The sequence below is a fragment of the Melospiza georgiana genome, chromosome 19 (assembly GCF_028018845.1).
Source record: "Melospiza georgiana isolate bMelGeo1 chromosome 19, bMelGeo1.pri, whole genome shotgun sequence".
NCBI classification, from domain to species: Eukaryota; Metazoa; Chordata; class Aves; order Passeriformes; family Passerellidae; genus Melospiza; species Melospiza georgiana.
The window spans coordinates 6,189,893-6,203,650 of NC_080448.1; the positions used below are offsets into that span (position 1 = coordinate 6,189,893).

The following is a 13,758-nucleotide window of genomic DNA, read 5'->3' on the forward strand; positions in this document are numbered from 1 at the left end:
TTTCCTAAAGTGCTGCCCAGGAAAATCACATTATTGAGATTTCTCGCTGGTGTTGGAGCTGCTTCAAGTGGCCAAATTTGCCCAGTGTGCCTGGAGGGGGCACAGATCCCCCTGCACTGCCCCTGGCCTGGCTGGGGCTCTCTGGTCGCTCTGCTGGCTCTGGGGGCAGCTGAGCATCTCAGGGATGTGGGGAGCAGCCAAGGGTGCAGCAGAGCCCAAAACAATGAGACAAAAGCTCCCTATTTACTTAACACTTAGCTGAAGAATTAGGTTTAGGGCGATGAATGAGGAAATAAAATGATATTTCTCGGGTGGAAGAAGAGATTATATTGAGGTTGCAGCATGTGCCTTGGTTGGGGTTGTGGTAATTGTGGCAGAAGGTTCCCAGATGAGGCAGAGTCCCTCCCTTGCCTTTCCCTGCACTTATGGAAAGGATCTGCTTGAAGTAGAGGTGGGGAGAAGCAAAAAATACCCAACAAGACCCCAAAACTATAAAAAAAATTCATGGAACCTTTAGCTTTATTTTCTTCAAGCTCCTGTAGTGGTTGTGGGGTTTTGGGTTTGTTTTCTCCTTTTTTCCAAAACTGTTACTATTTCAATGCAGATTTTTAGCTTTTCCACCCGGGAGCCGGAGCTGGAAATTCTTTCCACTGCGTTGGTGCAGGAGGGAACAAACTGCTGCTTTTAGTTTGCTCAAATAATCCATCCCTGGCTGGAGCCATGGGTTTCCTCCTTCCCACTCCCTCCCACTCCCAGAGCAATCCCAGGATCTGCTGGGGGTGCTCATGGGGACAGGGGTGAGGGGATGTGGCTTCAAGCCCCATTTCCTTAAGATTTTTCCTTTAAATGTCTCCAAGATTTTATTCTTGCAAACACCACGCGGGCACTGGAGGGGCAAGCCCAAGTGGCAGCTTCGTTTTTTCAGAGCAGAATGGGCAAAACCTTCTGTGCTTGTTTTCCTGGCATTAAGGGAGGTGGGATAATGGCAAGGAAGCAATTTGTTTTTCACTGTGGCGTGGGAGGAGGATGCTCAGGGCTGGGCAGGGTTTATGGACCCCCCTGAAGTGCAGTGAGGGGAAGCTTGTGCTGCCCAACATTTTGGGTATGAGCTATTTCCAAGAATAAAGGAAGGGAAGTTTAAAGTGGGATGGGTGAGGCTTTCCTTATTTATTTCACACTGCTCCTTGGACCATTGGTCAGATGCCACAGTCCCTCCTCCATCCCTGTTTCCCTGGACAGTGGGACATGGGGGCGGTGGCTTCTCCTTCAGCACAGGGATGTCACTTCTGAATTTCTGGGGAGAAGGAGGCAGCACAGGGCTGGGGTTGCTGATTCTTTGGTGATTTTGGGGGGCACATCTGGCATAACTGCATTTCCTGGTCCCTGACCTGCTGAGATCAGCTCAGCTGGCCAAAAAAGGAGCAAATGAGCTTTCAGCTTTCCCCTTTGACTGAGCAGTGCCCCCAGTTCTCCACTGGGACCCCATCATTGTCCTGGGGGAATCGATGGTGCTGTGCTGTGTTCAGAATCTGTGAGTTTGAGGGTAGGATGAGCAGCTGGTCTGGAGCTCTGTCTGCCCCAGCAAGCCTTGTGACCCAAACCAGGAATTTTTGGGGCTGAATTTTTTGCCAGCCATTGACAGAGTCCAGGTGCCAGCGAGGAAAGCGGTTGGATCATTTTACCCTAAAGCATTGCCTGGAAAACAGCAAGGATGTTTCTGGCCCTTAAACCTCTGCTGTCCCTCCTCATGTGCTCCTTCAGCTGCTGCCATCCCCAGCTGGCCTGAATTTGCTCATTTTTGGGGCAGTGGATGCCCCAGCCAGAAGGTTCTGGGCTTTTGCAAAGTGCGGGAGCAGGGGGTGAACGCTGGGGAATGACAGGAACAGCAAACCAGTGGTGTTTGCCATGGGAGGGGGGTTGTATCTTGTTTATTTGATTTTTCTGATGCCTTTTGTAGCAGCCCTGAGTGACTGGCTGTCACTGGTGTGAGCAAACCTCACCTGGCACACAGGAAAAAGCAGCTGTGAGGCGATAGGCAAATAAGGGCTGGGGCTGGAGGGCTCCCCACCCGGGGCACACCCAGAGCCACCACAGCAGGAAACCACCCCTGGCTTTGGGAGCAGCTCCTTGGGCTGGTGGAGGGCAGGGGAGGGGCTGGATCCTCTGGGATTGTCCCTGCTTGTGGTACCAAGCAGGGCTTGGCTTGGCTGTGGCATCTCCCAAGGATGGGGATGGATGGCCCATGCCTGGAAGTGTTCAAGCCAGCTTGGGCAGGGCTTGGAGCAACCTGGGATGGTGGAAGGTGTCCCTGCCCAAAGTAGGGCATTGGAACAGGATGATCTTTAAGTTTCCTTCCAACCCAAGCCAGTCTGTGATTCTGTGACCCCAGTGCTGTGCCTGCACCTCTGAGAGTTTTAGTTTGTTTTTTTTTTTTTATTTCCTGGGTGCTACTTGGGTGGCAGAGGCTCAGCACAGCTGGAAACGTTGCTGGCTGCAGGTCTGGGGGCTCTCCCTGCAGCTGTGCCCACCCAGGGCTGGGGTTTCCATGCTGGGTGCTCAGGGTCAGTGCCCCCTGTGCCAAGGGGGTGCCCTGGGACAGCCCCTCACCCTGCTGGGTCTCAGCGGCCTGCTGCCTGATGGGTTTAACCTTTGGGGCTTTTCTGGGGAAAGGCTAGGCGAGCTTTGGGGTGTGTGTGGCCCCATACTGGTGCAGTAGCTTGTGGGGATCACACATTCCCAGAATAATGAGGTTGGAAGAGACCTCTGAGATCAGAGTCCAGCCTATGCCCTAACTCCTCACCCAGACTATAGCCCCAAGTGCCATGTCCAGTCTTTATTTAAACACTTCCAGAGATGGTGATTCCACCACCTCCCTGGAAGGAGCATTCCAGTACTTTATTATTCTTTTGGTGAAAAATTTCTTCCTAATATCCAACCTATTCCTTTTCCTCATATCCAACCTGTCCCTTCCCTGACGTAGCTTGAGGCTGTGTCCTCTGGTTCTGCCAGAGACCAACCCCACCTGTCTGCAGCCTCCCTTCAGGTACCTGTAGAGAGCAATGAGGTCACCTCTGAGCCTCCTCTTCTCCAGACTAAACAGCCCCAGCTCCTTCAGACGTGGGATGTGGGGGCAAAGGCTGAAGCAGGCAGGGTCCCTTCAGCTGCACCCTGAGGGTGCCACTGTGCCCGAGCAGAGCCACCCCTGCCCTGGCACAGGGTGCAGGGCCAGCTCCAGGGATGCTGTGGTGCTCAGGAGCTGTGCAGAAAGGGAAGCTGTAAGAGCCTGAATGAGGGATGTGGGACTCCAGGCAGTCTCCAAAATGCAGTTTATTGTATCCAATGTATTACAGCAGTCCAGGGTCATGGGTGACAGAGCTGTGCCCACAGCTGTCAGCTCCAGCTGCAGGCAGGCCTGGAGACCCTGAGTTTAGGTTACAATGCATTATAGACTTTTCTTTTGGTTACAATGCATTATAGACTTTTCTTTGCTGAGCATTTTAATACAGTAGAACCAATCTATACCTTAAATTTTATCTATAGCCTATCATAACTACTGTAATTACCATATTCATGTTACTGTTCTCCAGTCACTAAAAGTCAGTACATTACAGTTTAAGCTAGAAGTTGTTTTTCAGTTTTCTTGCAGTGGAAAATTCTGAGACCTTTTTTCTGCTTGCCACATTTGCTGACTTGTTTGCCTGTGCTCTCTTTCTGCTTGGTAAAAACATCTTCTTGTTTGAGGTGGGTTTATCCTTTGCTCTAAGTCATGAAAACCCCTTCTAACTAACATATCCTCTTGCCTTCTTGGTCATCCAGTAAAATTGGCTCAGCAATTCTTTTCTTCTATATCAAAACTTGCTTCCATCTCTATTCCTTCATCAGACTCTACATTTAAAAATCTTTCTGCTAAGCACACATATCTGTGAGACTTTCTTGTCAAACTTTCATCCTTCCCAACAGGACGTGGTGTGGGTGAGTTAAGTCATGCACAGCCAGGCACTTGGATCACTGAGTTTTGTCCTCTGGGAGCATCAGCACCATCAGGCTTTGAGTGTTTGCGTGCAGATAACGCTGAAATCCCCAGGCACACAGCTGCCAAACGCTGCTTTTCACACTTCTCACAGTGAGGATGAGGAGCAGCCTCACTCTCCATCCTCAGCTGGGATTTATGGGCTCGGTGTGAGTTAAACACTCCAGCCAAACCTGTCCCCAGCAGTTCTGGGGAGTGGAGGTGTGCAGTGCTGGCTGTCAGCAGGGTGAGGCAGAGCAGACACCCCTGCAGGATGGGATGCTTCCCCTGCAGCCGGCCCTGGGAAAGGCAGCCAGTTAAAATAACAGTTTATCCTGCCTGCTGTCGTGTGGGATGGTGGAAGGATCCCAGAGCAGCCCTGCCTGGGCTCCTGCTTTGTGTCACAGGACAGGAGCTGCTCTCCCAGCTGGGGTTGTTTCAGGGTTTTCTTGCCCTTTTCACTGCTGCTTTACTGCCTGTCAGCAAAGTCCAAAGGAATTGGATGCATCCCTTATTTTGCACATTCATTTCCCCTTCCTTGCATAAGGGAAAAGATACTAAAGGCAGTGAGGAAAAAAAAAAAGTGATAACAACATAGAAATATAGCTTGAATAAAGTTATTTAGAGCAGAAAGCTGGGCCTGGACGTGATGCTCATCATTATTCTCCCAGAGGGCATCATGCTCTTCCCACATCATTTGGGGGCAGAAGGGTTTCCCATGAGGGAAATCTGATTTTATCCAAGGGAAGCTCCTGAAATGGTGAGGGAAATGGAATTTCAGGGTGTTTGCTGTTGTGGATTGCACCCTGGAATGTGCACCAGGGGTTGCTTTGTCACATGCTGGCCTCTGAGATGTCACCTTGTTCCTCCCTTTCCCCAAAGCAGAATGGGATCAGGGCAGGATGGAGAAACACCAGCTGTGCAGGGATGTGCTCCAGGGATTTTTGCTCCTGTTACAGCAGGAAAAACTCAAACATTTCCCTGAAGCTCCCCCAGTGCCAGCCTGTCCGGGTGTGTGTTTGCTCTGGCCGGGAGAGCAGGGCTGTCACAGACGTCTTTTATGGAAAATAATTCTTTAGGATTTTTCCTCCTGAGAGGCCTCAGGAACAAAATGTAAACATTGATTATCTGCTGCTGTGGAATGCAACAGGTGCATCTGTGATTAGTTCATGTTGGTTGTTTGTAATTCATGGCCAATCACAGTCAGCTGGCTCAGACTCTCTGTCCAAGACAGAAGCTTTTGTTATCATTCCTTTTTATTCTTTTCTTAGCCAACCTTCTGATAAAATCCTTTCTTCTATTCTTTTAGTATAGTTTTAATGTAATATATATCATAAAACAATAATTCAAGCCTTCTGAAACATGGAGTCAGATCCTCATCTCGTCCCTCATCCTGGGATCCCTGTGAGCACTGTCGTCACACGGGGCTGTCCCAGAGCCTGGGCAGAGCTGTGCTGTGCTCCTGGGTGGCACCACTGTTTATTTACCTTTTCATCACCTGACTGCTGTGCCCTGCCATGCTGCAGGCGCCAGCTCTGGGCTGCCAGCCCTGTTTGAGTTGGCAGAGCTGGAGATTCACCTCCTGCTGGAACAGCCCCACAGCTGCCCAGCGTGCCCTGGCTCCTTGGAGCATCTTGTGTGGAGATTTTGCACCCTGGTATGGACCAAACATCACTACAGATGTGGTGGCACAGCAAAGAGAGATGTCATGATCTGGCAAGCTCAGAGCAAGTTGCAAATGCTCAGCATCCCTGGAGCTGTGGATGTGTCCCTGCAAGGCAAAGCCCTCTCATGTGGTGGTGATGCCTTAACCCAGAGGGGACAGTACTCTTTTGCTGTGACATCTTAATTTGCTTAATTTGACTGAATTTGCTTAGTTTTTGGACAGTGGATTCCCCAGCCAGAAGGTTCTGGGCTTTTGCAAAGTGCAGGGCAGGGCTGGAGCAGGGGTGAACGCTGGGGAATGACAGGAACAGCAAACCAGTGGTGTTTGCCATGGGAGGGGGGTTGTATCTTGTTTATTTGATCTTTCTGATGCCTTTTGAAGCAGCCCTGAATGAGTGGCTGTCACTGGTGTGAGCAAACCTCATCTGGCACGCAGGAAAAAGCAGCTCTTGGGATGTCTCCTCTTTCTTGGCTCTGCTCTCCAAAGCTGCCATGCAGGAGAGCAGGAGCAGAGGAACCACAGAGGTGTCCACAAGCTGCAGGTCCTGTGATGGGGAGGCTGGGTATTTATGGTGCATGTGGGTGACCCATTTTGGGATTCTCTGAGCCACCATTGCCATTTGCCACCCCTGGTGGTGTCACTGCATTTGTGTTCTGGCTGGGAGCTCCTGCCCAGGGCTGGATTTCAAAGAAAGGGGCTATTCAGGTGCCAGCCAGGAGTTTCCATTCCAGCCTGGTTCCCCTCACCATGTTGTCCCAAGGGAATGACAGATTTGGGATTTTCCTGGTTCCCTGCCTGGGGTGGGTTTCCCTGCAGGATGGGACATGGCAGCGCTGCTGGTGACTCACACAGAACTTGGGGTTTGGGGAGCAGCAAACCCTCTTATTTCTAGTGAGGCTTTGGATGTGTCAGGGAGAAACTCCAGCCTCAAACTTTCCTGTTTTCCAGTGTGTTTTTATCAGTTCTCACCCAAAAATATGAACTTATTGTGAATTTCTGCCCTTTTTCTCTGGGTGTTGGGTGCTGAGCTGCCCCTGGAAGAGTGGAGGAAGGAGTTACTGAGAGCAGGAGCTGCCTGTACTCAAACCTGGGGGTTTGGGAGGTGTCTGCAGCAGCATTGCTGCCTTTGAGGTTTGGTGACAGGAGGCAGTGTCACTGTGCAGGCTTTCAGCTGCCTCCCCTGTGCACGTTTCCTGAGTTCACACAAACCCATTTGGGTGAACTTTCATCAAGATCTCATGCAAAGCCCCAGCCCTGTGAAGGTGCTGCTGCCACTCTTGATGCAAACTCAGTGTGGGACAGCGCTGAGAGTTCCAGGTGGCTGCTCAGGGTGGAAACTCACCCCAGGCTGGGCCAGGAGCTGTGGGAGCCCCAGCTGCCTCCCCGAGGGCACCTGCCTGCCCCCAGCCCTCTTGCACCCCTAAAGTGCAGTCTGGATGAAAATAGCAGCAGCACATCTCTTCTGCTTTTAATTTTGGAGGCTCTCTGGGCTGGGGAGAGGAAGCTGGGGGTGGAGAGGAACTGGCTATGAAAGGACACTTTGCTCTGACATGCCCTGTAGAGTGATTGAAACACTAAAGGTGCTCCAAGATTAATTTTTTTTCCTATAAAAATTATAGTTTATAATAAAAATAAAAATATTAAAGGTATAAAAATATAATAAATATATTGAAATATATAAAAATATAAACAGTATAAAATATATATTTAATTATATATATAAATATTATGTAATATATATTATGTATACAGATATATTTAATACACATATATAATTATATATAATAAAATTTATATATATATATAAAATAAAAATATAAAAGGTATAAAAATAATTACAGGCATTGTGTGCTGCTCTGTGTCTCACAGTGGCAGGGATTAGAGCAGCCTGATCCAGGGCATGTGGGTTTAAAACAGCTCATGGTGGGTTTGTCTGTGAGGACTGCTCCAATATTAATTTTTTTTCTATAGAAATTATAGTTTATAATAAAACTAAAAATATAAAATGTATAAAATTATAATGTATATTTATATATTAAAATAAATATATATTTAATATATATATAATACATAATAATAAAAATATAAAAGGTATAAAAATAATTATAGGCATTGTGTGCTGCTCTGTGTCTCACAGTGGCAGGGATCAGAGCAGCCTGACCCAGGGGGATGTGGGTTTAAAGCAGCTCATGGTGGGTGTGTCTGTGAGGGCTGAGGAGGCCCTGGTACAGTTTGAAGCATGAGCACATTCAGGCTTCTTGTTTTCACTGGTTGGTTTAGTCAAGGTAGGTTTGGTTTGGGTTTTTTTTTTTTTTTTCATTCCTCTGAGTGAAAATAGGTGATGGAAAACAGATGAGCAGGTTTCACTTCCTGCTTTCACTCAGGGCTCCAGGCTGGGGGTGTCTGCAGACAGCCATGGTGGTGGGGCATCAGTGTCTGCCTCAGGCTGGCTCCTCTTGGGCTCATCTGGTCCCTTATTCCCTCCAGAAACACAAGGAGTTGGAGAAACGTCTTGTTTTATCGTAGAATTAAGTTAACCTCTAAGTTCATTGAGTCTAACAATTAACCCAGAGCTGTCATGGGTTTCTTGTCAGCTCCATGGGGTGCAGAAGTATCCTGAGAGATGTGGGGAGAGGAGAAGGCTCTGGGGACACCTCAGAGCCCCTTCCAGTGCCTAAAAAGGCTACAAGAGAGCTGGAGAGGGGCTTTGGAAAAGGGATGGAGTGACAGGACAAGGGGAATGGCTTCCCAGTGCCAGAGGGCAGGGATAGATGGGACATTGGGAAGGAATTCTTGCCTGGGAGGATGAGAAGGCCCTGGCACAGAGCAGCTGTGGCAGCCCCATCTCTGGAAGTGTCCAAGACCAGGCTGGATGGGGCTTGGAGCAACCTGGTCTAGTGGAAGGTGTCCCTGCCATGGCGGGAGGTGGAACAAGATGAACTTTCAGGCCCCTTCCAACCCAACCCACTCTGGGATTCTGATGGGGTCAAGTGGAGACAAGCACCCATGAGCCCCCAAAATCAGGGGGGTCACTCCTGAGTCCTCCCTGGGTTCCTCCCTGGTCACTCCTGAGCATTCCCTGGGTGAGGGCCTCACAGTCCTGGGCCCAGCCTTGCCTCAGCAGGCCCAGCTCCCCCATGGCTGCCCAGGAGCAGGAGGATTCCCTTGGAGGGGACCAGGGTTTGAGCACTGATGCCTTTTGGGACCTAAAACCAGAGGCCAGACAAAATTAAGAGAATAAAAAGCAGTTTATTTATATTTATTGAAGGGCCTTCAGGTACATTTAGGGCAGATGAAGCCCTCCAGGGGCTACACCCAAAATGGACAGCAGGTCATGGGTTTTCACACTTTTATAAATTTGGTCCATTTGCATATTGGGGGTTAATCTTGCAATTACAGCTTCAGGTAATTAGGTAATTTACCCCAAGTTTGCTCCCCCCAACTCACTTTTGTTCCCATCTCTTGGGGCCTGAGGCAGTGAGGTGTCCCTGATTCCCAGGTCTGGAGAGGAATTGCTTTGTCTGACCAAAATGGGAAAGCTGTAGCCTAACACTATATGGAGTTTGGAGTGAAACACTAAAGAATTGCAGGATTAGAAATATTTGGAAAATATAAAAGTTCAAATCTCTTAGGGCATCACATTGTCCAGTGGTCGTGGCTGCACGTGAAGGTCACGGTCTCTCCTGGAATGTGGAAATTTTGGACAATCTGTGCTGGGTGCTTGGGAGCCCCTGGGTTTCTCTGGGGTTCTGCAGGTGCCTGGGCTTGGGTTTGGCTGGCAGCAGTGTGGATGGGGGCTCTGCACCCCCTGGGTGGCTTCAGGAGGGCAGCTTGGAGCAGCTGAGCATCGCCCTTGGATTTGTTTCCTAGAGCGTTGCAGGCTGTAAAGTACAACAGATTAATAGGAAATATAGTCTGAAAGTTACAGTCCCCAGTGGGGCTGTATTGGGTTTCTGGCAGGGCATTTTATGGGATGGTTGCACTTCTGTGTCTTGGATTTGGAGAGGGCAGCTCCTGAGGAATATTTTTTTAGGCAGACTGAGTGTAGGAACAAATGCTGCTGGAGCCACTTGAGCAGGGAAATGAAATTTCCAGGGCTGCTCACTTGGTGTTGGACTGAGAAGTTTGAGGACAAGCTGCCTTGATGTGGGAATTTGTGCAGAAAAAATTGCATTTTGGGATGCTGAGTGAGGCATAAGGGAAGGGATTGCTAGCCTGGGTCCATATCACTAATGATCTTTTTATTTTTATCATTTGTTGCTGTCCTATGCTCCTTGGGCTGTTGATGAAAACCCACAGAGCTCCCTGCAGAAGAAGGTAAGTCCTGGGCTGGAGGTGGCAGTGCATGCCTTGAGTCTGGGTGGAGTTTGCTGGGGACAAGGCAGAGGGAATCTTGGGGTCTTTTAATCTTGGTTTTAATCTTGGTCTTTTAATCTGAGCCCAGAGAAAGCTGGGCTGGCTGTAGAGCTTCTCTGTGGTGGTGAGGCTACTTCTGTGGATAGAAACACAGAGGATTTTTAAAACCAGACCCAGTGAAAGCAGGGCAGTGCCAGAAATGGAAGCATTTCATTTTAGAGAGAAGCCTCCACAGTGCTGCATGTCCTCACCAATGCCCACGGCCAAGGGGCAGCCCTGAAGCAAGCAGGGATATGGTTCTGTGGCTCTCAGGGCTTCAGTGGTCTCCTGTCTTCTGGGGATTTTTTTGAGCACTGATTGTGCTTGGCTTCATGTTTTCCCATCAGGAAAGTCCCTCTGGGAGCTGGTCCTGGAGCAGTTTGAAGACCTTCTTGTCCGCATCCTTTTGATGGCAGCTTTTCTGTCCTTTGTGAGTACCCAGGGCTTGGGGTGGCACCTTCTGGGGCACACAGAGGTGACATCTGGAGAGGAAAGGGGGGCAGGTGCCTGTGGGATGGAGGAAATACAGCAGCAGAGCAGTGGTTTGTAGGGCATGGTGGCAACATCACTGCATTGCTTAAAGATGGGACTGGAAGATTTTTCAGTGATGCTGATCAAAAGGCACCAAAAGTGATATCAAAGAGCTCCCTGGGCTATTCCAGGCTGATGATTTGAGCCTGGTTTGCTGTGCCCCAGGACTGAACTGTCAGTGCAGTTTTGCCCACAATCTACCCTGGGAGCATCTCTGTGTGAGGAGATGTTTCCCACCAAGGTGCTGGAGAACAATTGGGGTTTTTCTGAGTGTAAGTCAGTGTGTTTGGCAGCAGGATGGCAAAGCTGAGACTCCTGTCTCTTCCTTTAGGATGTGACCCATGGGTAGATAAGGGGGAAGGCTGGTCCCTTGTGGGGTTTAAGACATTCCCAAAACAGCATGCAATGAAGTGAGTGCAGGTAGAGCAGGTGTGAAGCCCTGTGCCAGAGGTCAGGTCCTTGTGACAGAGCAGAGAGGTGCTGCTGTGTTGACACAGTGCAGATTGATGAGCAGTTAAATGGAGTGGAAACATTTATGTTTTATCTGTACTGTGGTATGAGGCCTTTTGGGGTGGAGAGGGGGGCTCAGGGTGGTGGAAGCCACGAGGTCAGTCCCTGCTCTGCAGGGCTGCTCTTACTGCTCTGATTATTTGTGTTGCTTCACTGAGCTTCTGCCCAGGAGGGGCTGCAGTGCTGCCTGGTGTCCCCATTCATCAGCTCATGGCCATGGTGTCCCCACAGGAGCCCTGAACACAGGGAGAGGCTTTCCTGCTGCAGGCACTCATTCAGGCATTGCATGGCTGCTTGCTCCAGCCCCACTTGTTCAGTGCCTCAGCTTATCCCAGCAGAGCACTGGAGGCTCCAGCAGTGGGATGTGGCAATTCCACTCTTTGACCAAACCATGTGGGTCTGGCCACCTCCAGGCTGTTCCCTCTCCAGCAAATAACCACCTGTGGTTTGGCTCTTTTTCCATCATACTCCTTAAAATGTTGCTGCTCTGGTTGGAACCACATTGTGCTCCTTCTTTTGTCTTGCCACCAGATCCTGGCCTGGTTTGAGGAAGGGGAGGAGACCACGACGGCATTTGTGGAGCCCATTGTCATCATCATGATCCTGATTGCCAATGCTGTGGTGGGGGTGTGGCAGGTGAGCACAGCTGCCCTCCAGGTCTGCTCCACGAGGCTCAGAGCCTTCATCTAAAGGTCTGGTTGCTTCATGCCCCTGGAAACTTATTTTCCAAAGGTTCAATTTTAATGTTGGCCATGCTTCCCCATCCCCTGCACATATGGCTGCCTCTTGGCTTGTTCTTTCAGTCTTTCTTTGGCAATTCTTGCGGGTTGGAGCTTATCTTGCACTTATCCAGGCAAAAACTGCTTGTCTCCTGGGCCAAATGCATTTTCCAAGGGAAGGTCTTTGCTCTGTCCACAGACAGCCACAGTGGCTGCTGCCCCTCACCTCAATATGTCCCTCCTGGGGGATGAGCAAACACTTCAGCCAGTGATGCTCCTCTTTTCCACCTATTCATTATAAAGCCATTTATTCATCTGCAGCTTGATCTGAGGTGAGGTTGCTGGATGGGGAAAAATGCATTTTGTTGGGATACACTGCTTCTCACACCGAGAATGAGATGATCAACCCCAAAGGTCCAGGACCCGAGGTGGTTCAAGCCAGCAGGAATCATTTTGCAGAGGCTGAAGGTGCTTGTCCCATGCATGGTGTGAATGGATTCCAAAGCAGGGCTGGGTTTAGGTTTTTCCTGCCTTTGCAGTGGGTGGGAAGGAGCCTGCTGGCACCATCAGCTCTGCCCCTGTCTGCTTGCAGGAGAGGAATGCAGAGAGTGCCATCGAGGCGCTGAAGGAGTACGAGCCCGAGATGGGGAAGGTGATCCGCGCCGACCGCAGCGGCGTGCAGCGCATCCGCGCCCGCGACATCGTCCCCGGGGACATCGTGGAGGTGGCAGGTGGGAGCCACCACCCCGGGCATGGGGCTGCATGGGGAGGTGGCACTGGCCAGGGCATCCCCAAAGCTGAGGCTCTTCATGCTTTCCTGAGCATCAGGCAGTAGAGAACAGCAGAGAAGAGAAAAAAAATCTCAATTTCTGACGCAGGTTTTGTGTCTCGGGTGGGTTTCCCCTTTTTCTGGAAGAACAAGGAGAACTTTTAATTTTCCGCTGAGATTCCCTGTTTCTGGAAGCTGCTCTCCCACACACATCCCTGGACAGGGTGTGGGTGCTGCTGCAGGCCCCTGGGTGGGGAGGCTTCCTTAGGAGCTGGGGCTGCTCATCCGGGCAGGGTGACAGGCAGAGGGGATGAGCTTTGTGATGAACTCATCACTAAATGGGGGGGTGAGCAGGGTGCTTTTTCCTCTGGGTGGGTTGTACCCCCAGCCCTTCTGTTGGAGCTGTGCATTCAGCAGAGCTTGCCTGGGGGTCTGCTGCCTGCCCCAGCATAGCTGAGGAGGATTCATTCCAATGATTCTGTTCTGTTTGTTCCTGAAATGATGCCGTAAACCCCCCAGAGCCACAAAACTAATCCTCTCCTTTCCTCCTCGTGGCCCTGCTGGTGGAAACATGCTGCAATCCCTCCCTTGCCCAGCCAGCTTGCTGTTATTTATGTCTTCAAGTTGGGCTTCAGCTGGAAGATGAATAAAAAAATAGTGGAGGGAGGATCAAGCCAGCCAGATCCTCAGCTGGGTGAGCTGGCAGCACTCCCAAAGCAGCTCTGACAATGCAGTCCAGCTGCTGACCTGGCCTTTAATTAAATTAATGAATTATTCTGCCATCCTTCCCCAAATCAAGTGCACACTGCCTGCCCATCAGCAGCCCAATATTACTTTTTAATGGCACAATCAGCATTGCAACTGTAATGGAAAGAGCTGGGCTATCTGGAGGGGTTTTGCAAATTATTAGCAAATTGTGGGTTTAGGAGGTTATGGAAAGTGGTGAGGGTGCTGTCAGGTGCCTGATAGGAAAGCACACAAGGAGGAAAAGCTTTGAACCTGCCGTGGACATGCAGGTGATGCCCTGGATGTGTGACAGCACAGGCAGGAGGGGCTGGCTGCTGTTTGCATGTGCAAATGCAATGAACTTGGCAGCAGGGAGCAGGAAACCTGTCAGGCTGAGACAAGGAGGGGGTGGCTGGAACTTGGCAGGCTGCTC

At 50.2% G+C, this 13,758-nt stretch overlaps 1 protein-coding gene across 1 annotated transcript in view; it reads left to right on the forward strand.

Annotated features, from left to right (window-relative positions):
* The window catches only part of ATP2A3 (ATPase sarcoplasmic/endoplasmic reticulum Ca2+ transporting 3), a 63,008-nt gene that overhangs the window by 12,724 nt on the left and 36,526 nt on the right, over nucleotides 1-13,758 (forward strand). Inside the window, exons 2-5 of the mRNA XM_058037400.1 lie at nucleotides 9,975-9,992; nucleotides 10,418-10,500; nucleotides 11,643-11,747; nucleotides 12,423-12,561. Coding sequence (XP_057893383.1) covers nucleotides 9,975-9,992; nucleotides 10,418-10,500; nucleotides 11,643-11,747; nucleotides 12,423-12,561 — 345 coding nt within the window. The remainder of the gene's footprint in view (nucleotides 1-9,974; nucleotides 9,993-10,417; nucleotides 10,501-11,642; nucleotides 11,748-12,422; nucleotides 12,562-13,758) is intronic.